The sequence below is a fragment of the Salmo salar genome, chromosome ssa19 (assembly GCF_905237065.1).
Source record: "Salmo salar chromosome ssa19, Ssal_v3.1, whole genome shotgun sequence".
Classification (NCBI taxonomy): domain Eukaryota; kingdom Metazoa; phylum Chordata; class Actinopteri; order Salmoniformes; family Salmonidae; genus Salmo; species Salmo salar.
The window spans coordinates 945,653-968,573 of NC_059460.1; the positions used below are offsets into that span (position 1 = coordinate 945,653).

A 22,921-nucleotide genomic window follows, 5' to 3' on the forward strand; every position below is an offset into this window, starting at 1 on the left:
TCAACTGTCAGTGCTGTTATTGTGAAGTGGAAACATCTAGGAGAAACAACAGCTCAGCCGTGAAGTGGTAGGCCACACAAGCTCACAGAATGGGACCGCCAAGTGCTGAAGCGCGTAGTGCTTAAAAATCGCCTGTCCTCGGTTGCAACACTCACTACAGAGTTCCAAACTGCCTCTGGAAGCAACATCAGCACAAGAACTGTTGGTCGGGAGCTTCATAAAATGGGTTTCTATGGCAGAGCAGCCGTACACAAGCCTAAGATCACCATGCACAATGCAAAGTGTCGGCTGGAGTGGTGTAAAGCTCGCCGCCATTGGACTCTGGAGCAGTGGAAAACACATTCTCTGGAGTGATGAATCAGGCTTCACCATCTGGCAGTCTGACGGACGAATCTGGGTTTGGCAAATGCCAGGAGAAAGCTACCTGCCCCAATACATAGTGCCAACTGTAAAGCTTGGCAGAGGAGAAATAATGGTCTGGGGCTGTTTTTTATGGTTCGGGCTAGGCTCCTTAGTTCCAGTGAAGGGAAGTCTTCCATACAGAAATGGTTGGTGCAGATCGGTGTGGAAGAACTTGACTGGCCTGCACAGAGCCCTGACCTCAACCCCATCAAATACCTTTGGGATGAATTGGAACACTGACTGTGAGCCAGGCCTAATCGCCCAACATCAGTGCCCGACCTCACTAATGCTCTTGTGGCTGAATGGCGGCAAGTCCCCGCAGCAATGTTCCAACATCTCGTGGAAAGCCTTCCCAGAAGAGTGGAGGCTGTTATAGCAGCAAAGGGGAGATCAACTCCATATTAATGCCCATGATTTAGAATGAGATGTACAACAAGCAGGTGTCCACATACTTTTGGTTATGTAGTGTATTTGTCAGTGTCCATGCATAGCCTAACATTTTGAAGGAAGGAAGGATCGTTATTGAACCACATCACCATTTAAAGGACGTCACTGTTAAAACCAATGATATATATAAACCCTTGATTGCTGATGCTTATGTATGTATTGGCCAATGACAGGCATTGAAGCCACTGGTCGGCCATATTGGCAGTCCTCAATAAGAATGAATGGAATTCTAAATCTTCTCTAGTGTATATATATAAATCATTGGTTAAAACAAAAAGTGGGACCAACATACCACCTTGCCATGTGCCCTCCATTTTCCTTGGATGCATCAACTCCATAGTTGACATCATTCTATGTGGCCGTTCTCAAACCACTTTCCCTGTTCATCCTTTCTGTGTTCATGTCTAAATGCAACATAACTTTTGTAGCAAGCATATTTGAGATTTATACTGTTATTAGATACTCCAAACTCTTGTGTTTTGACATGAGTGAGCTTTTTTGCACTTGTTGTAATGTGGTAAACTGACATGTCATCGTGCCAATATGTTATAGTGCCATTTTGTTCTTTATGCTTTCATTGGTATTACCTCCTTACCCCAATTTGTTGTGCTCTTATGGATAATGCCTTGTTACAACTAGTGCATCTACATTCTAAACTTAGCAATGGGAGAGGGGGCTTGGCTTTTGCGTATGTATGTGATTAAAGGCATCAGGTTATGAGGGTCACTGCACTGCGTCACTGATCTGATCTTTATATAGTATGGATATGTAGATCAACCAACCTTAATTATATCAATATGCAGTACTAAGTACTAAGCTGATGCTTGTGAACAAGCAGGTTGCCTTCTCCCAGTACGTGTCAGTGGTGTACAACTTGAACATGGGGTACTTTAATGCTGTACTGTATGAGGCAGGCTACTGTAGCTCATTAGACAGATAAACTGTTATTTTAAATAAAAATCAAAGCAAGCAAACCAGCGATTTACTTTTCCAGGATCAACTTCTAATATTAAATAATTTGAGCGCAGTGGAATCCACACATGGTTTGACCAACATACAACAATCACCAGTGCTGAATAGTTATCCAATTTGTTTTCATCTATCTCTAGACCATTAGAATACCAGTATATGGAGGTTTTGAATGCAGCATATGGTACAGCAGTTATGGATAACTGAGGCAGTTTGGTTTATGGTCATATGTGTGCTGCTGTGGTAGTTTTCACTGGCTGTTCTCTTGCATTGATAAAAATGTTGCCAAGCTTAGGAGGTTAAGTCTCCAAATCCAGCCCAGAGGTTGTACCAAAACAGCGTTTACAAAAAAAGAAAAAATGAATAGAGAGGCTATTTTTCTCTGGGTCACAAAATGTATGTAAATATGGATAGTTTATATTAAATTCCTCATTAATTATTTAATGATGTATTGTACTTTTTAAATGTTCTGAATTGAACCCTTTTATATTGTATATATTTATGTTTTATTTTGTACTGTTCATTGTACTTGCTTTAATTTCGGAACAATACGAATAAAGAACAATACTGTGGAAATGTCTCATCTTCCCACTGCTATATTACTAGCCTCCTTGTCCTTGTACATATTATCAAGTGGGCACTGAGCACTACACATTGTGGGTACATGGGGTGAGTTAACCAAACACAGTGCCAGATGCAAAATCAATCCTGTTTAATATCAAAGATTTATTTGCAAGTTACACTATACAAATCTACTGTAGACGTAAAGACAAAATACTATATTGTCATGATGTTGAGGTAGCCTTCTTTCATCAGTCATATTCTCCATAGTTAAAGGCTTAACAAGGTTGTTTGTTGAAGTAAAACAGGGTTTACTTTGTCCTCTGTCTCTTAGCTGGCCTGTCATTGGTCTCTGGGTCTGTCTTATTGCTGAGGCTGCTCTCTAGATTGACGTCCTTCATCAGGGGAAGCTGCAGCTGATTGGCTACAGCCCATGCCCACAAACACAGCTCCACCCTATGGGGCGTCCATTCCTGTTCGCTGTTCACTGAGCGAGATGGAGGAGGCGGGTCAACAAACAACATCAGCATAGACTACAGCACAGGGTTTTCACATCCTCATGTCTCTCACACAAACAAACCAGGAGCAATGGACATGGAGCAATACTACAATGTTGCAGATAGATCATATTTTCACCCACTGAATATGTATCCACAAATGTGCATTCCAGAGCACAGGTTCACACTCTAACCAAGTTGCTATCTCACCTTTGTTAAGTGTTTAACTTAAGTGTTTTACTTTTAAACTCGGACAAAACAGAGATGCTTGTTCTAGGTCCCAAGAAACAAAGAGATCTGTTGAATCTGACAATTAATCTTGATGGTAGTACAGTCGTCTCAAATAAAACTGTGAAGGACCCTGATCTCTCTTTTGACGAACATATCAAGACTGTTTCAAGGACAGCTTTTTTCCATCTATGGAACATTGCAGAAATCTGAAACTTTCTGTCCAAAAAGGATGCAGAAAAATTCATCCATGCTTTTGTCACTTCTAGGTTACACTACTGCAATGCTCTACTTTCCGGCTACCCGGATAAAGCACTAAATAAACTTCAGTTAGTGCTAAACACGGCTGCTAGAATGACTTGACTAGAACCCAAAAATTTGATCATATTACTCCAGTGCTAGCCTCTCTACACTGGCTTCCTGTTAAGGCAAGGGCTGCTTTCAAGGTTGTATTGCTAACCTACAAAGCATTACATGGGCTTGCTCCTACCTGTCGTTCCGATTTGGTTCTGCCGTACATACCTACACATACGCTATGGTCACAAGACGCAGGCCTCCTTACTGTCCCTAGAATTTCTAAGCAAACAGCTGGAGGCAGGGCTTTCTCCTATAGAGCTAAATTTTTATGGAATGGTCTGCCTACCCATGTGAGAGACGCAGACTCGGTCTCAACCTTTAAGTCTTTATTGAAGACTCATCTCTTCAGTAGGGCCTATGATTGAGTGTAGTCTGGCCCAGGAGTGTGAAGGTGAACGGAAAGGCACTGGAGCAATGAACCGCCCATGCTGTCTCTGCCTGGCCGCTGACTTACTGGTGCTCTTCCATGCCGTCCCTAGGAGGGGTGCGTCACTTGAGTGGGTTGAGTCACTGACGTGATCTTCCTGTCGAGGTTGGCGTCCCCCCCCCCTTGGGTTGTGCTGTGGCGGAGATCTTTGTGGGCTATACTCGGCCTTGTCTCAGGATGGTAGGTTGGTGGTTGAAGATATCCCTCTAGTGGTGTGGAGGCTGTGCTTTGGCAAAGTGGGTGGGGTTATGTCCTGCCTGTTTGGTCCTGTCCAGGGGTATCATCGGATGGGGCCACAGTGTCTCCCGACCCCTCCTGTCTCAGCCTCCAGTATTTATGCTGCAGTAGTTTATATGTCGGAGGGCTAGGGTCAGTCTGTTATATCTGGAGTATTTCTCCTGTCTTATCCGGAGTCCTGTGTGAATTTAAGTATGCTCTCTCTAATTCTCTTTCTTTCTCTCTTTCTCTCTCTTTTTTTCTTTCTCTCTCTCGGAGGGCCTGAGCCCTAGGACCATGCCTCAGGACTACCTGGCCTGATGACTCCTTGCTGTCCCCAGACCACCTGGCCGTGCTGCTGCTCCAGTTTCAACTGTTCTGCCTCCGGCTATGGAACCCTGACCTGTTCACCGGACGTGCCACCTGTTCCAGACCTGCTGTTTTCAACTCTCTAGAGACAGCAGGAGCGGTAGAGATACTCTGAATGATCGACTATGAAAAGCCAACTGCCATTTACTCCTGAGGTGCTGACCTGTTGCACCCTTGACAACCGCTGTGATTATTATGATTTACCCTGCTGGTCATGTATGAACATTTGAACATCTTGGCCATGTCCTGTTATAATTTCCACCCAGCACAGCCAGAAGAGGACTGGCCATCCCTCATAGCCTGGTTCCTCTCTAGGTTTCTTCCTAGGTTCTGGCCTTTCTAGGGAGTTTTTCCTAGCCACCGTGCTTCTACACTTGCATTGCTTGTTGTTTGGGGTTTTAGGCTGGGTTTCTGTACAGCACTTTGAGATATCAGCTGATGTAAGAAGGGCTTTATAAATACATTTGATTGATTGATTGATTGATTTGTGTGTGTGAAGCCATCTTGTTCAGATAGAGTGCATAGTGTCTGGCTGTGTACTGGAAGGGCCTCAGTCCAGGGACACTTTCAACAGCCTTGTTGGCCATGAACGCTGCCTGCTCCGGAGCTCCTGGTGCCAAAACAGCTGGAACAAAACGGACTGTCAGCGATAGGCCAAGTTAATGTGGCCCCTGGCCAGATTTCTGATATTTCCTGACTATTAACTACAGGGTAGGGAACCCCGTCTATTAAGGCTGCAGTGTGAGCTCTGTTCAGCTTGCTTAATCCGATTGAGAGCGCCACTGAACCAACTTTGGCGAGGTTACTTTTTTTCTACTCTTGATAAGAAGAAAAAATATCTGCCTTATTTGTAAGTATTAGATAGTGCCTAAAAAAGCATTTTCCACTCCAGACCCCTGCCCTGGCCCTTAGTTGCTGCTGACCTGAGGCGGTGGCTGGGCCCAGGGCTTTGAGAGAGCTGAGTTCTGTGATAGCTGCCTGTATGTCAGGGAGGAAACTGAAGGCCTTTCTGGAGCAGTTCTCCATATCTCCTCACTGTTAGTGGCCACCAGCTGCTGCAGCCACGGGCGGAACTTCCCCCTCTGCAGGGGATAAAGTGCCAAGACATTTCACAACCAGTCAGGGAGCAGGGAGTTTAAAGAGATTCCTCTGCTCATGCAAAGTAAGTAAAGCACAGCTTTATTTATCTTAGTAGGAGATGTTTTCATTTCACATTATTACCTTGAATTTCAGAAACATCGAAAAAATGCCATGCACCACTTACTATTGAGTCAATAAGGCTCTGCATCTATCTGCACTACAGTACTTACAGTGAGAATCCACTCCATCAGTTTCACCAGCTCTGGTTGGGTGATATTTGTAAGGACACACAGCGATGGCTGCATGCAGCTCTTGATACTTGGCTGGAGACAAGTCTCAGACTCAATATCCCATGTTAACTTACATCAATCAAAAAGCATGGCAAATAGTGCTCCATTCATTGCTGTACAGGGTTAATGGTGGGCTGAAACTACCTCAGACCTGGGGAGTCAGCACACACAAGGGAATGTTGTTATTACCCAAAACTCCTGAGGGGGTGCTTTTTCCCCTGACACACACTGCGAGGACTGCCGCTGTCTAAACCTTCATGCATTGGAGAACAGAAACCAGTGTTGACAAGCCTCATTCTCAGTTCAGTACTCTCTGTATTGATATTAATTTTGGCCAAAAATAGCATATTCAATGGATGCCCATGAACTGAAACTGTATGAAAGAACACGAAAAATGTATTCAGCTGCAACTTCAAAGACAGTCATGATGCCAGAATAATAAACATTAGACAAACACTTACCATGTGTGGCTGCAACCTGGTCTCAGAGCATTTCGTATTATTCTGTATGTAAATCCGAGACACTCCATTTAGTATGATATGTTGCATTCGCATCATTCGCCCAACCACCCTACTTTCGCGTTATATGCCTGCCCACCCTACTTTCTTTAAGTAACCATCTGTCTTATGTATGGAGGAGAGATTTGGAAATGGTGGCGAGTAGTGCGGGCGAAATGGAGGAAATGGATAAAAAGTTGGTGAAGCAACAGCTGTGCTGGAATGCAACCAATATTGGTGTCAGTTCGCATAGTATGGAGTGGGAGGATGAGGGTCAAGGACCGTAATGGTCAGTAGTGGAAAAACATAGGAAGAAGAGAGATTGTGATACAGTAAGCAGTGGAGCATCTAGTAAGGAAAGCATAAAGACGGCCAAGGTAGGAAGCAAGAGTATTGATGTGTTAGGGTGGAAAGTGGTGATTGTGTTTGATGAGACCACATGGCCTCATTTACACCCTATCTAACTAACTATTGCCATAGAGAAATAGGTAGGTGAAGTCAAATTAGTTTGGTTCATTGGAAATGGTCAATTGTTCATATGTTGTGGTAGCCAGGCTCAGTAAGAGAAGATTCTGAAAATGGAAAAGCTTAATGGGAAGAATATAAAAGCCATGTTCCTGGTGCTTATGCTAGACTGAGGGGAGTCATCACTGGGGTCCCAATATCTATGTCCGTAGATGATACTAAAGAAAATGTGAAGGGGGGAAGAGTGATTGAGACCAAAAGGTTGATCAGTAGGAAAGAAGGTCAAAGAAGTGAAAGCCTATCAGTGCTGCTGAGGTTTGAGAAGGTTAAGTACAGAGAGGATTCCTTAGTTTCAATGTCAGAGAATTTGTCCCATCTGTATTGCGGTGTTTTAAATGCCAAAGAATGGGACATGTAGCTGTTCAATGTAAAGGAAAGAAAAGATGTGCCAAGTGTGGAGGGGAACATGATTACGGTGAATGTGGGAGCAAAGTGAAGGTTAAGTGTTGTAATTGTGTGGGGGAACATTGTGCATCATTTGGTGAATGCCAGGTGCAAAAAGAGGCTAGAGAGGCTCAGGGATATATAATTAGTCATGCTGTATTGTATGTTGAGCCTGTACGACAGATTGGTGGAACTACAGTGTGGAATGATGGAGCTTCCACGGCTGCTCCTGTACTAAGAGGACCTAATGTCGGTTCTGGGTCATTCCTAGTAAGAGGTGCCTTTTAGAAGACTCTTGTAGACACGGTGTATGGGCTGAAGGATGAAATAAAGGAGCATGGCTTTTAATTTCTTCCCATTAAGCTTTTCCATTTTCAGAATCTTCTCTTACTGAGCCTGGCTACCACAACATATGAACAATTGACCATTTCCAATGAACCAAACTAATTTGACTTCACCTACCTATTGCTCTATGGCAATAGTTAGTTAGATAGGGTGTAAATGAGGCCATGTGGTCTCATCAAACACAATCACCACTTTCCACCCTAACACATCAATACTCTTGCTTCCTACCTTTGGAAACGTTTGGAAACCCAAACGACTCTTTGTCGGAATCCTGGGATGCTTCAAGAATTCTGGAAACTTTGGTGACAGAGGCAGCCATAAGGCAGCCACTTATGGCAGCCACAGAGGCAGCCATAAGACTGAGCCACGAGAGAAAAGCATTTGAGGAGGACCGCGCCACATTGCTCAAACATCAGTTTTTAATCTGGTTGGATGGCAGACAGAACTCTTCAAAGGCGGCCTTAACAAAGGTGATGTATTGTGTTAGCACCTGCTCCAGGTCCCTTCCTTTAATTTCATGATTAATGTATTTATTTTATTTAAGATTTTTAGAAACAAATTATCTTACTGTCGACTCTATAGGACCAAAAAATATTGCGTTAAAGGACAAGGTTTACCCTACGACAGCTTATTACTGCGCAAAAACCAAAGGCTTTCCCCAGGAAATATCAGTTCTTATTTAGTGTAAAATGTGGATTCCAGAAGTCTTTAAAACACCAAATATGGATCCTGAAAGGGAATTTTATGCATTTTAAACACTTTTTGTCAGTGGATGTAGATGTTTTTGCCATGTCCCCAGGTGTTATTTATTTATTTTATTTTAATTTCACCTTTATTTAACCAGGTAGGCCAGTTGAGAACAAGTTCTCATTTACAACTGCGACCTGACCAAGATAGAGCAAAGCAGTGCGACACAAACAGCAGAGTTACACATGGGATAAACAAACGTACATTCAATAACACAATAGAAAAGTCTATATACAGTGTGTGCAAATGTTGTAAGATTAGGGAGCAGCACGTAGACTTCGGTATAAGCCTTAAAATAATAAAATGTTTCTTCATTATTTAATAGTGATAGTTAAAGTATCTTTCATCAATAATTTTTTTTCATGATTAATGCATTTATTTTATTTTATTTAAGATTTTCTGTTTGTCCCTGATACCACGTTCCACCCTGTTAGTTTGTTGTAATTCTCCATTGAAGAAAACAACCACTTCCTACAATGATACCATATTCAGGAAGTGTCATAATTTCTTTGGTGGGAAAACAATTGTGCGAAGCTAAATAAATATAAACACTCAGTTGTATCTATTTGTCATGTTTCATGTTGTTCGTCTGTATGTCCCACTCATACATTTCCACCCTACTATTCTAAATTATTGAGAAAAACATAATAAAATACAAAAAATGTAAATATGTTTGATAGAGAAGGTAAGATCCGGTTCAAGTGTTCACCATTATGCTAGCTCAATCTTGCTCACTCACAGAGCCATGGCTAATTTATTGATTGGTCGTACATTCCAGCACAGTACGTGGCGGCATGCACTTAAACGATTGTTTGTGGACCGCCATGATATCGAAGAAGAAGAAGAAAATGAAAACGTGATGATGAGTGAATTCCTTTTAGAGCATGTACTTCCGTTTTGTAATGCTTGTTTTTTGTTAAATTCATGTGAATGACACTTATAACTTCCGGTTCTCCAGTGCCGTGAATTATTTGTTGTTGTTTAGAAGCAAGGTAAGTCCTACAAAATTAGGGCCAATTATTGTGTGCTGAGAACATTTATGTAGAGAAATAACAGTAAATATCTCGTCACGCTAATGTTCTGAACCTGCTAGTGAAAGATTTAGCAACATTGGTTATCTGACTGTGATGTTGCAACTAGTTACTTTAACAAGCCAGCTACCTAGATTTGTATCTGGCTCCCAGGTGATTTCTACCTGCAAATTAGAAGACAAATGTTCGATATTGATGTGCACTCATTGGCTGTGTGTCTGTCATGTTGTGTTTGGTGTAAGGTAATTCTGAGAACATAAACACCAAAATTTGCATGACAGCCACCCTAGCCAGATGCTAGCTAGCTTAGCTCTATTTATATTAATACTTCAAATGACAATCAACGTCCCTTAACATTGCATAGTTTAGTGGCTACATTGTTTTAAGCAATTTGTGTATCTCAGGTTTATGCATCTTGATTTTAGGTAGAACTGGAATTATCACAAGGTTAACAGGCCATGTTTATGTTGTTAAACTCATGCTCACCCCTATACCAGACCTGACCATAGGTCATGGACTGTGGTCATGCTAATGTCATCATCAACAATTACTCTAGGCTTAGGGACCCAAATGACAAAGTATAGTGTGTGTTTCCAGACTGTCCAGGATAATTAGCTTTAGTATGGAGTAAAGCTGCATAAACCATAACAAGGCTCTCCCTCCTCTTTCAGCACCTTAGTGTGTCATTCTTTGCTGTGGTCCAACCTCAACCAGGGCCCCTCTGTTATAATCACTCTGGACTCTGGAGAGCTGGGAGCATTAAGCAGTCTGCCATTCACCTCTGGAAAATGGAGGTGAATATTCTCTTAAGCCATTTTATAGAAGACTATTGGGTTGTAGGTAAGCTGTTTTACTATAACTTAATGTGAATGTTCAATCTGGTTGCAATATTTGATGTATCAGTGTAGCTACTCTTGAGAGAACTTTGATCTTGAAGAGTTGCTATGACAGTCAAGCTTTTTGCTCCAGCTTGGACATCAACACCTGAACAGGAAGGAACATTGTCTTAGTAGAGACTGGTTAGGCCTTGGTTCTATCAGGTCGTGGCTGGCTGGTTGGAGCAAAAACCTACAGACACTTAAGTGGGTTACCTTTCTCAGCTCTACAACATGAACATAAGTGTGGATAATTGTTGAAGTGGATGATTTATTAATTCCATTTTTGTACTTTTTACATTTGTGTATATTGTTAGATATTACTACAGTGTTTGAGCTAGGAACACAAGCATTTTGCTACACCCGCAATAACATCTGCTAAATGTGTATGTGACCAATACAAAGTGATGATAATGTCCCTTTTCTCAGGTAACTTCTGTCAGGACTGTATGAGGAGGCCTCCGTGTTTCTTTAGAGGCAGAGAAGACCACCGCTGCTATTTGAAGTAAGTCCATTGGAATTAATTAGAGAGAGATTAGAGGGTCATATAAATATGTGACAGACCACTGCCAGCAGCACGGCTCAAGTACCAAACTGAGCTCACCTCATAGGTGTAGTGCCATCTTCTGGTGGAACTAGGGGCATTCTTTTAGAATTTCCCAATAAGCTAGAATGACTTTGTCCATGTATTAGAAATGTGGTGGTTGTTGAATGCTGTTCTGACTTTGCCATTGAAAAACAGTTATTTGGAATCTGCATAATCAATTTTTGTTTGCTTGTTGTGTACCTCTGCTGCTTTGAGTCTAGCACCTTTCCTGAACCAAACCACCCTTCTATGTCCCCAACCAGGCCATGGAGAAGATGTCTCGGGTCACTACGGCCCTAGGCAGCAGCGCCATCAGCGGGCGCACCATGTTCTGCCACCTGGACGCGCCCGCCAACGCCATCAGTGTGTGCCGCGATGCCACGCAGGTGGTGGTGGCCGGCCGCAATATCTTCAAGATCTACGGCCTGGAGGAGGAGCAGTTTGTGGAGAAGCTCAACCTGCGCGTGGGCCGCAAGCCCTCGCTCAACTTCAGCTGCGCCGACGTCATGTGGCACCAGATGGAGGAGAACCTGCTGGCCACGGCTGCCACCAACGGGGCAGTAGTCACCTGGAACCTGGGCAAACCGTCGCGCAACAAGCAGGACCAGCTGTTCACAGAGCACAAGCGCACAGTCAATAAGGTGTGCTTCCACCCCACCGAAGTCTACATGCTGCTTAGTGGCTCCCAGGACGGCTACATGAAGTGCTTCGACCTGCGCAAGAAAGAGTCTGTCAGCACCTTCTCAGGTATGTGTGTGTGGGGACTCTTTGCACTCTGAGGTTTAACACAGGAGTAACACCTTCAAAATACCTACCTGCTTATGTCCAGGAATGCCTCTGGGCTACAAAACAAACAGCATCTTATTTGTTACTACTGTCTTAAATGACATTTTTCAGACAGTATCTTAAACCGCACGTTTTGACATATGACATGGGAATGAACCTGGCCTGAGGACTTATTTTTTTTTTTCCTATTTTATTTCTCTCAGGTCAGTCAGAGAGTGTAAGAGATGTTCAGTTTAGCATGAAGGATTACTTTACTTTCGCTGCTTCCTTTGAGAACGGTAATGTTCAGCTGTGGGACATACGGAGGCCAGACCGGTATGAGAGGATGTTCACAGCCCACACCGGACCTGTGTTTTGCTGTGACTGGCACCCTGATGACAGGTAGGGAGAGACTTTAGAGAAAATTTAGTGAAAGACATGTCAATACATGTTGAAAAAACATTGATGTTTGCATTGGTTGACCATTAATCTAAAGTGAATTTTCTTTAGATGCAGTAATCATTCTTGCTTACAGTGTGGCTGTTAATTCACTTAAATGATTGTGCATTGCTAATGTATTGGTCTCTGTCTGCAGGGGCTGGCTGGCCACTGGTGGCCGGGACAAGATGGTGAAGGTGTGGGACATGACCACCAACCGGGCCAAGGAGATCTATTGTGTCCAGACTATCGCCTCGGTGGCCCGGGTCAAGTGGCGTCCTGAGAGGAAGTGGCACCTGGCCACCTGCTCCATGATGGTGGACCACAACATCTATGTGTGGGACATCCGGAGGCCCTTCATCCCCTTTGCCACCTTCGAGGAGCACAAGGACGTGACCACAGGTATTGTGTGGCGCCACCAGCACGACCCCTACTTCCTACTGTCAGGTTCCAAGGACAGCACGCTCTACCAGCACATGTTCAAGGATGCCAGCCGGCCTGTGGACCGGGCCAACCCTGAGGGACTGTGCTTCGGCCTGTTTGGCGACCTGGCCTTCGCTGCCAAGGAGAGCCTCATCAGTTGCGACGCCAACAGGAAGCCGTACCCGGGTGGTGACCGCCGCTACCCCATCTTCTTCTTCAAAAAGCCCGACCTGACAGAGCAGTTTGCCCACGTCTCCAGCGCCCTCAGTGTGTTTGAGTCGTCTTTGGAGTGCAGGCGCATGGACTGGTTTGTCAAGACGGCACGCCTCTACCTCCTCAGCGGCAAACCCTTTGCCGAGTTGTGTGACCACAATGCCAAGATGGCCAAGGAGCTCAACAGACCTCAGGTCAGTCAGACTGCCCTTAAGAGATGAGCTGCATTCATTGGGGGGAATAATATATACACTACCATTCAAAAGTTTGGGTCACTTAGAAATGTCCTTGTTTTTGAAAGAAAAGCAAAAGAAATTGTCCATTAAAATATCATCAAATAGATCAGAAATACAGTGTAGACATTGTTAATGTTGTAAAGGACTATTGTAGCTGGAAATGGCTGATTTTTATGGAATATCTACATGGGTGTACCATCAGCAACCATCACTCCTGTGTTCCAATGGCACGTTGTGTTAGCTAATCCAAGTTTATAATTTTAAAAGGCTAACACAACGTGCTACAATAATTATTTACAACATTAACAATGTCTACATTGTGTTCCTGATCAATTTGATGTTATTTTAAAGGACAAAAAATTAGCTTTTCTTTCAAAAACAAGGACATTTCTAAGTGACCCCAAACTTTTGAACGGTGGTGTATATCTAATTCAACATTTGAGGAACTAAGTCGAGTTTTGATGATCAATAGCAAACCTCTTTCATATCCCCCCCCCCACTTGAAGGTTTCCACTACATGGACGATGCTTCGGATCATGTTCTCAGACCCAGCGAACCTCTCAACGCCGGGTCCAAATCACATTGGCAAACTGGGCACCCTTCCTTTAATGAACAGGTACTTCCCACATGCTTCACATAAACGCATAGGCTGTACAATTGTGTGGACAAACTAAAGACTTAAAAGTAAAATCTTTAATCCTTTTTTTTGTCTGCCCTAGTTTCAGTATGAAGGAGATGGGCATGGGGACGGAGAGCAGGCTGGACCGCAGTAAAGGAGAGAGCAGACAGGACAACATTCACCTAGAGCTTGGGAACTCCCTAATCAACAGCAACAACGATGGTGAGTGAGCTCTAAACTCAAGCTGCTCCCACTTCACTGAAGAAATTAATAAACATAAACAGTGTACAAAACATTAGGAACACCTGCCTAATATTGAGTTGCACCCCTCTTTTCCCTCAGAACGGCCTCAATTTGTCAGGGCATGGACTCTTCAAGGTGTTGAAAGTGTTCCACAAGAATGCTGGCCCATGTTGACTCCAATGCTTTTCACGGTTGTGTCAAGTTGGCTGGATGTCCTTTGGGTGGTGGACCATTTTTTTTATACACACAGGAAACTGTTGAGCGTGAAACCCAGCAGTGTTCTTGACACACACAAACCGGCGCCCCTAGCACCTCCTACCATACCCCGTTCAAAGGCACTTAAATATTTTGTCTTGCCCATTCACTCTCTGAATGGCACACATACACAATCCATGTCTCAAGGCTTAAAAAACCTGCCTCCAACCCTTCGACACTGATTGAAGTGGATTTAACAAGTGACGTCAATAGCTTTCACCTCGATTCACCTGGTCAGTCTATCATGGAAAGAGTAGGTGTACCTAATGTTTTGTACATTCAGTGTAGGTGGTTCTTGTGAACTACATTTAGTAACATGTGACTTACTATGCTAGATGAGTAAAAAATATAGATATTTGTCCCACTGCAGAGAATGAAGAGACAGAGGGAAGTGAGGGCCAGGCGGAGTACATGTTTGGTGATGCTGAGCTGGACGACGATGACCTTTACTCTATGGAGCACGACAACCAGGCCGGTGAGTCTCTGACCCCTATATAGGTCCTATACATTCAACACTGACAACTTGGATGTAGCCACTAGCCACCACTAACCTTACATGTCTATTGTCATAAAAAATGTAAGTTACAGCCATGATTGAGGGCTGGACTATGATCTACCCCAAGTACTTTCTGAGCATGTTCTTCTCTCTGGTGTTTTCAGCAGAAGAGCAGGAGTACACGCTCCCCCAGGAGGCCTTCCCACTGCGCCACGAGATCATGGATAACCCGTTGGCGCCGGAGCACCTGCAGCAGGACAAGGCCGACTCGCCGCATGCCAGCGGAAATGAGGCAGAGGTCATGTGCTTGACGCCCATCGAGTCCTTCTCCCTGATCTCAATCTCCCAGCCACTGTTCAGTCCCCACCTTCCTGCCCACTTCTTCTGCCCTGTGGTCAGGGAGATGCTGAGCCATTATGCCGAGCAGGGCGATGTGCAGATGGCTGTCTCGGTGCTCATCGTCCTGGGAGACCGCATCCGCAAGGAGATTGACGACCTCACTCAGGTCAGAGCTAGGGATATAAGTTGTCATAGTGTTCTATAACACTATAATAATGTTAATCTATGGTCGGTTCCTGAAGTAGAATCCAGATTCTATGATTATGCGTTGCATAAAATTTATTGGGATGCTCTTGAGAATTCTATTTGAACGATTTAACATGGCTGATTGCTTGATAGAAAAAGTTATGATGGAGAGTAGTCTTGGTAATCTGAATATTCTCCAAGCTGGCAAATATGTTGTTCATTTCGGCATGTTCTAATAATAGAGGTGACCCTATTTCAGGAGCACTGGTACATGTCCTACATTGACTTGCTGCAGCGTTTCGAGCTGTGGAACGTGTCCAACGAGGTCATCAAGCTGAGCACGTGCAGCGCCATCACCTGTCTGAACCAGACATCCACCACTCTGCATGTCAACTGCAGCAACTGCAAACGGCCCATGAGCAACAGGGGCTGGCTCTGTGACAGGTATAACTTAAAACCATAACGTATAACTTTGACCCACCTGACACAGTAAAGGGAAGGGTTAATAACCTATTAGAAACAATATAGAGCTCAAAGTCAAGAGAACATTTGGAAGTTAGACCAATATGTCTTACCACTCGACATCTTTGCCCATTCTCCAGATGCCACCAGTGTGCCAGCGTTTGTGCCGTGTGCCACCACGTGGTGAAGGGGCTGTTCGTGTGGTGCCAGGGCTGCAGTCACGGCGGGCACTTGGAGCACGTGAAGAACTGGCTAAAGAGCAGTTCCCACTGCCCGGCCGGCTGCGGTCACCTGTGTGAGTACACCTGACCCTCCGCTCCACCCTTGCCCAGCTTGCTCTCTGTGTGAGGGAGCACCACACCTCAGTGCCTGGCTCACCCTGGCCTGGGTCTCACACTCCAGGCTGGCGTCTCCTGAGACTGGGGTCCACAAGGGTCTGGCCATGGTAGCAAAATGGCTACTATTGGAAGACAGGTGGGTAAGACTGGAGTCCAATCCACAGAACCAGTCTGAGAGGAGGACATGTATGGAGCACTGTTAAAAGTTTGATGGGCCCCTGCCCTACTCAGTGCTCACCTTGACAATGACAGAAACTTGAAGTTAAGTGAAAACAATCATTTGTGAAAATATGTATACATGTGTGTATGTATATGTGTACATATATATATGCTGAAATGGCCTTTTATTTGTAATTTCTTCAATGTATTGCTCAGCTGGTCTTGTCTCTCACACACACAGCTGGGCAGACCTCCATGTTCAGCAGTGTTTTCTATGGCAATAAAACATTTTAGACCGAAGCTCCGCTGTCTCTGTACCATTAACCATGTGAACTCGTATTACCGCTGTCAGTGACCTTTTGAATGGGACACATTGCCATAACAATTATTATGGAACTAATATTTTAAAAGGAATAAGTTACACTATATTAGACAGGTTAAATTGTGTTTACATCTTATTCATTAATAAGACTTGTGTAACTTTCATACTAAAATGTTGAGAAATTACTTTTTGTTAGGGATGAATAATAGCCTGGAAAGTTAAAATGTGCATTAGATTTGGTCATTGAATAGGTTCACTGACACGATGCAAAACATGGATTTATTGAGCTTATGATTACACACCCACACAGAACACTACATTCACTGTGGTCATGCTTAAAGAAAGATGTAAACATCAATCACAATAAAATGGGAAGTTTGTGTGGTTCAGAGAGAAATATCCCAGAAGAGACAAGTAACATAGGCGTAGTGAAAGATTAACACTGGAGGTTACGGACATTGTTTTCCTCTTTTGGGATTTTCTGTTCCAGACATTACATTCAGAAGGATGACACTTCCTAACATGAAACAGAATACATTAAGATATCTTAATTTAAAGACCACAACTGATTTTAGGGGATATCAAAAATGAATTTACATTTCTCTTCCTGTCAAAGATCAGGTTAGTTAGAAACATAAGTGATCTTTAATTTGTTTGGCTGCGTCACTGATCACAGCATGTGCATTCAGACAGACCCCTTCCCTTTTTCGACATTTTGTTAAGTTACAGCTTAATTCTAAAATATTTTTTTCCTCCCATCTACACACAATACCTCAATGACAAAGCGAAAACAGGTTTTTAGAAATAAATAAAAAATACCTTTTATAGAAGTATTCAGATCCTTTGCTATGAGACTTGAAATTGAGCTCCGGTGCATCCTGTTTTCATTGATCATCTTTGAGATGCTTCAAGAACTTGATTGGAGTCAATTCAATTGTTTGGACATGATTTGGAAAGGCGCACACCTGTCCTACAGTACCAGTCAAAAGGTTAGACACACCTACTCATTCCAGGGTTTCTTTTTTAAACTATTTTCTACATTGTATAATAAAAGACATCAACTATGAAATAACACACATGGAATCATGTAGTAACCAAAAAAGTGTTATTAAACAGAGTAGCTAATCTTGGCATTCTCTCAACCAGCTTCATGAGGTAGTGAAGCCAGACCCTGGCTCTCTGCAGGTGAGAAATGTGTCATTACACACCTCATGATTGAGTAGTTGGACATAGATTGTTGTGGTTGTATTCATTAACTGAAGATACTCACTTTACATTGGCATTATGGGCCAGCAGGAACTTAACCATCTGCTGATGCAGTGGAGCAGGGCTGTCCAGCCTTGAGTCTTCAGCTCCAACTCAGCACCTTGTTTTTGGGAGAAATCTTTCCATAATGTACAACACCATCACCCATTACACTAACGTTCAACCTAAACTTGAGGTTAATTTGCGTTACAAATTAAAACAATATTTGATTCAGAGAAGTAAATCTGACCTGCATTAGGAAGTATCCAGGGTTTTCATTCCCACAGCTCGCTGCCAGCATAAGGGGTGTCAGGCCTTTGCCAGTGGTGGCATTGCCCTTCACTTCAGCTTCCAGCAAGAGATTAGCAATGTTGACATGCCCAATCTATGAAGCATACATCAGCGGAGTCCAGCTACCAATGTTCTTTAATCCACGTTCACCTCCCCTCTAAAAAGACATAGTATCACATTACTATCAATGAATGTTGTGAGAAGCATCTCTCACACCAAATTCAACATTGATGAGGTACTCACTTTTTAATACACTGATGCTACATCATACTGGCTAATGTAGCAGGCAGTGTGGTGGTGGAGTGGAACATCCAATTCCTCAGGTCGTACTAAAGTGTTAATGTCCCCTAGCCACAGGGAGAGGCTGACACCAAACTGCTCCGATTCACTCGCATCATCGCTCTAGTCCGACATTCTTACCCCAGCACAGAGCTGCAATCTGCACACAGGTGCCCAACTAAGAAAGAAAGCAGTGGAGAAATTGTTTCTAGCTAGCCAACTTTAGCCTGGTCCCATACTGTATGTGCTGTAACCAACTCTTCTGTAGCTAGCTTACAAAACAGGCCAAGCTAATTTGTTGCGCCCTTTTTGGGGGATGGGACTAAACGCTACCAACTAGCTAGCTATTTGCAATAAGATACCGACCCCACCGTTACGCTTGTTTAAAGTGAGCTGCACTGGGGTCTGAACACAATCATGGTTACATTAAGACACTGTGGAGCCAGCGCGAGATATTGGTCGGAAAACATACCTCAATGCAGGGATGGGATATGCCACTGTACTCCAAATTGTACCTTTATCCACACTGCTCCGTTGAGAAGATTGAAATACTGCTAGTTTTCCCAGAAAACTGCCCTTTTCTTCTAGCTAGCTAGCAGTAGTCACCGTAGCCATTTTTGGAATGGCACGTGGCATTGGAACTGAGGAACTGATCCAGGGCGAGGGATCCTAAGAGGCTCCCTGTGAGTAGACAGAGGCAATAGAGAGTGATAAAAATGAACATGTATTTCAGTAAGGTTGGCTTCTTAGTGTTCATAGCCATGGTTATCAACTGTAACACAGAAATGGAAAGGAAATCACAGAAAATAGATATAGTGGTGGCCGCCACAGAGAAGTATTTAGCTGTACGAGATTTTACTGCAGAAGAGTTACAAGGTGTGTTGAATGATAGTGTCCCATCCTCCCAGGCAGCCAGCCTGGTGTAGGATCAAATAGGGCCAAGTAGTGGAATAGTGGTGAGGTTTTAATGGGTGTCATGTTAGTTGGTAGGGCAATTTTTCTTCCCTATCCTTTTTCCCTTCCCTTTGTGTCACAAAGTGTAATGATTTCACATTCTAGAACAGTAGGCGAAAACAAGTGGCGTAACGGGGAAGTTTTGTTAAGAGCCCTGACACTCAATCGAAACATTAAAACGTGTTGCTTGCAGTACGGTTTGGGAAGCATGAGGACCTTATCTTTCATATCAGCTAAAAGAATATATATGGTTAAATTGATGCACACCTTGATAGGGTTAGTGTTCCCACAGGGCCATATCTCCATGTTACAGCGCTTGTTTATGGAAGACAAGAGGCAGCCACCTGTGCTATTTAACTATTTAGCATGCTCCGAACACCTGTTTGTAAGTGTAATTCGGAAAGTGTAGCGGAAGTGTAGCTTTGTCGGATGGAAGTACCCATAGCAGTATGGATCTATGCAAAACTGCTACAGTAAGTATAATTTTTCGCTGATTAAAGATAAGTGCCATATATTTCGAAAGCCATATCACAAGCAATGATTTATTGAGGTTTCTAAACTTTAAAACACAGCGTTGGGAATGAAGTTCACATGAGGTTGTCGTGGGTGAAGATAGTGGCTGAAAACTGTAGGGAGAAGGCCGCCTAGAGTTTGAGAGCTACGTGGGGGGGTGTTACGCCATTGGCAAAAACGCTTGGCTAGATAAGAGAAATAGATTAATAGTTGTTTGGCAAAAAAAAGACACGTGCACAACTATAGGGCAAAACAGACTGTTGGCTTAGTTGACAACATGTAAACTATATTTTGTCTCCAATGTTTATTGACAACAAATATATCAGCCAAAACACCTCAAAACAATACATTGTATCAAGAACAAGATGAAAGGAGTAATTTACGATAACCCACATGGCAGTTTCTTGTCATTGTTCGTAGCTATCTGGCCATCCAGAAATCACAACAACAACGGACTTCTGACCCATTGAAGCATGCTCGTGACGTTTTCACCTAACCCATCTATAGGGAGACCGGCCTCACACTCCAGTACAGTAGGTGGCGGTGTATGCACCGTTCAGTTGGATATGATCTGCCATATAAATTTAAAGAAGGAGGAGGAGCTGATTGGGAGCTTGTAACAGTAAACATGGATCGAAAGGGTCTTAGCCAGAAAAAAATGATTGAGGATGAAAATGGCATCTAAGAATGAGATATGTAGAAGTGCAATATTATCATAAGGAGATATATACTTGGAATACAGAAGAGGAATGGAGGGAAAAAGAGGCAGAGGAGGTCAAAGAGAGAGTGGGAGGAAGATGGTATGTCAAAGAAGAATGTTAGAAAGTGTAAGCAGAGTGAGTCGTACGCTGGATTGAGATCTGGAGGAGAAATGGAAGTGAGTGAGGGCGAATTATCGGAGGTGGCAGCTGTGTTAATCCTTGGAGCATGAGGTTTGCATCGATGGTCAGGATAAAGATGAGTCTGTGACAGTAGGAGTGACATTTTTGAAGGTGGGCTACTGCCTTTTGGCTGATCCATTTGTGGTTTCAGGGTGGGTGAAAACGGAGTTGGGTGCTGTGGAATCGCTGAAGGTAACCCAAAGTGGTCTTGTGATGATTGTTTGTGCTTCTGCTGGTCAGAGGGAGTAGGTGCTTCGCGCCAAACGAATTGGAACAAGAGATGTGACTTGTTTTGCTCTCAAGAAAAGGGCACCATTGAAAGGAGTGATTACTGGGTTAGCGGTAAATGTGAAAGTGCTGTTTCCTAGATTCCTGGTGTTTGTGATGCTCATCGTTTAGTGCAACGCAGACAGGGTGGCGTGAATGGTGAAACAGAAAAGTCATTGTCTGTTCTTTTGAGTCCCAAGGAGTCCGGAAAGCACTGACCGATACAGTCTGGCCACGACCAGATCAAAGACAGTATAATATGAAGATAGGCTAAAAATTGCGTATCCAATAGAAATCCCCCATCACACTTGTAGGCAACGTTGGCTAGCTAAGCTCATGCTTAGAAACGATAAGGGTGCAACTCGGGCCTGCAATTCGGGACATTCCTGCATGTGGAAGCACTCTTTTATACTTCTATTGGAATTGCGGGCACTGTTTCCCCGCAGATCTGTTAAAGGCATTTGGAAGGGCAGGAGCGAAGGACACTGTGCTAGCTTAACCAGCTAGTCCTAAGGAGGACTCCGGTACACTGCAGATGGGGCAACAAGTGTGCTAACTAGTGTTGGGTTATATTTCGTTAAACTAGATGTGTTGCATAGCATATGAATACATTAATGTTAAACATAACAGGTTTGTATTGCATTAACATAGAATAGACGTGACTAACTGGAGGGTTGCTGGGCAGCTAGGGTGTAGGCTGAGTAGACCCGTGACACACACACACACTGCCTGGTTGTGGAACCACTCAAGGACATGTGTACGTGAGGGACTGGTAGAATGGAAGATAGCTGTAGCACAAAAGCAGAAACTGTCCTAACTGTAGCATAAAAACAGACACTGTCCTTGGGTGTATGACTCTCGGGTACACACACGAAGATAAGCTAGAAGACAACTATGCTTGGCAACAGTGATGCGCCAGGAGGCTGGGACCAGCCTGTGCGCCTACGATAGGCTGAGTAAGTCTAAACCACACTCAGCCTCTAGTCTGACAGGCCCGCTCCGAGCGGGAACTATCTCTGTCCGAGTATTTTAAAGAAGAACTTTGTGTTTGAACAGTTAGTTCTCTGTTTTGCCCTGCGTAGTGTCACAGTGAGCCCGTATATACGAACATCAAACTTACCATTTATAAATCATTGCATTAATTAAAATACAAAGAAACAGAAGTTGCTCTGTGCTGACTGTTTTTGTTCTAATACCAGATTCGAATTGACGCAACCTAACACTAGCAAGCAGTGTCGCTCCCACCTGCTATGTTTTTTAATTATTATTATTACATTTTACCTTTATTTAACTAGGCAAGTCAGTTAAGAAAAAACTCTTATTTACAATGACAGCCTAATGGGGAACAGTGGGTTAACAGCCTTGTTCAGGGGCAGAACGACAGATTTTGTTTTACCTTGTCAGCTCGGGGATTCGATCCAGCAACCTTTCGGTTACTGGCCCAACGCTCTAACCACCAGGCCACCTGCCACCACTATGTACCTGAGTAGCTAGTAGTAGCTGTCATTCGCCCCCACATGTTCAGGCAGGGTTTTCTCCGGTACACAGCAGGCGGGAGGAAATGTGTCGCTAACTAGGATGTGGGGGTGACCGGTAGACAGTGTCCTTTGTCCCTGTCGGGCACGGTTTTCTCGGGTACACAGCAGGCGGGAGGAGAGGGCGACACTGTGTGCAGCTAGCACAAGATGTCACTAACTAGCAAACTAGCTAGTTAGCTAGCACACGGTGTCGTCCCAGCGTCCCGCCTGCTGTGCTAGTGGGAGGCGGGGCTACCGGTAGACGTGTCCCTTGCCTTTATTTCCGTAGTACTCTGCGGAAAAGTGAGGGCAGGTGTTCGGCAGGCGGTAGCGAAGCATACTGTCTACCGGGAGGCGGGGGTGAAAGAACTCATAATACTTTCTTTTCCCTTTTTGACCCACATTCAAAAGTGGCACACAAGCATGAAGATGGTGGGGGGGGGCGTTCATGCATGAACCAGTGGGATGCTCGGGGGGACGTTCAGGAATGCCCACATGCAGGAACGCCCCGAATTGCGAGCTGCAGTTACACACTATTGGTAGAAACACGTCATCGGGACTAACGGTCCTCTAGCGCCGTCAAATCAAAAGCACTCCTATAAAGTTGTTTTTGACTAAAATGAAAAAGTGCCAGTTTCACAAGGTTG

The 22,921-nt window shown here is 43.9% G+C and overlaps 1 protein-coding gene and 1 long non-coding RNA gene across 9 annotated transcripts; one reads left to right on the plus strand and one right to left on the minus strand.

The window, feature by feature from the left end:
* The first annotated feature begins 9,109 nt into the window (after positions 1-9,109).
* LOC106578258 (GATOR complex protein WDR24) lies at positions 9,110-16,305 on the plus strand. 5 transcript variants are annotated; one of them, XM_014156919.2, is made up of 12 exons: positions 9,110-9,333; positions 10,044-10,166; positions 10,677-10,752; positions 11,097-11,580; positions 11,823-12,000; positions 12,194-12,866; positions 13,415-13,524; positions 13,628-13,749; positions 14,378-14,500; positions 14,689-15,026; positions 15,306-15,490; positions 15,649-16,305. In XM_014156919.2, exons 4-12 carry the CDS (start codon positions 11,100-11,102, stop codon positions 15,815-15,817), a joined length of 2,379 nt encoding a protein of 792 aa, XP_014012394.1. In that variant the 5' UTR covers positions 9,110-9,333; positions 10,044-10,166; positions 10,677-10,752; positions 11,097-11,099; the 3' UTR covers positions 15,818-16,305. The 5 variants fall into 5 exon arrangements, with proteins under 5 accessions (XP_014012394.1, XP_014012396.1, XP_014012392.1 ...); XM_014156921.2 differs by having other exon boundaries at positions 14,396-14,500; XM_014156917.2 differs by having other exon boundaries at positions 9,111-9,333; positions 10,044-10,212; positions 14,686-15,026.
* A 282-nt stretch (positions 16,306-16,587) lies between these two features.
* LOC106578261 (uncharacterized) lies at positions 16,588-20,914 on the minus strand. 4 transcript variants are annotated; one of them, XR_001322397.2, is made up of 4 exons: positions 18,107-18,596; positions 17,823-18,020; positions 17,598-17,693; positions 16,588-17,297 (listed from the first exon to the last, which is right to left on the minus strand). It is a non-coding gene; the product is annotated as an uncharacterized lncRNA (long non-coding RNA). The 4 variants fall into 4 exon arrangements; XR_001322398.2 differs by having other exon boundaries at positions 17,244-17,297; positions 17,598-17,711; positions 18,107-18,601; XR_001322396.2 differs by having other exon boundaries at positions 17,244-17,297; positions 17,598-18,020; positions 18,107-18,605.
* Positions 20,915-22,921: the final 2,007 nt, after the last annotated feature.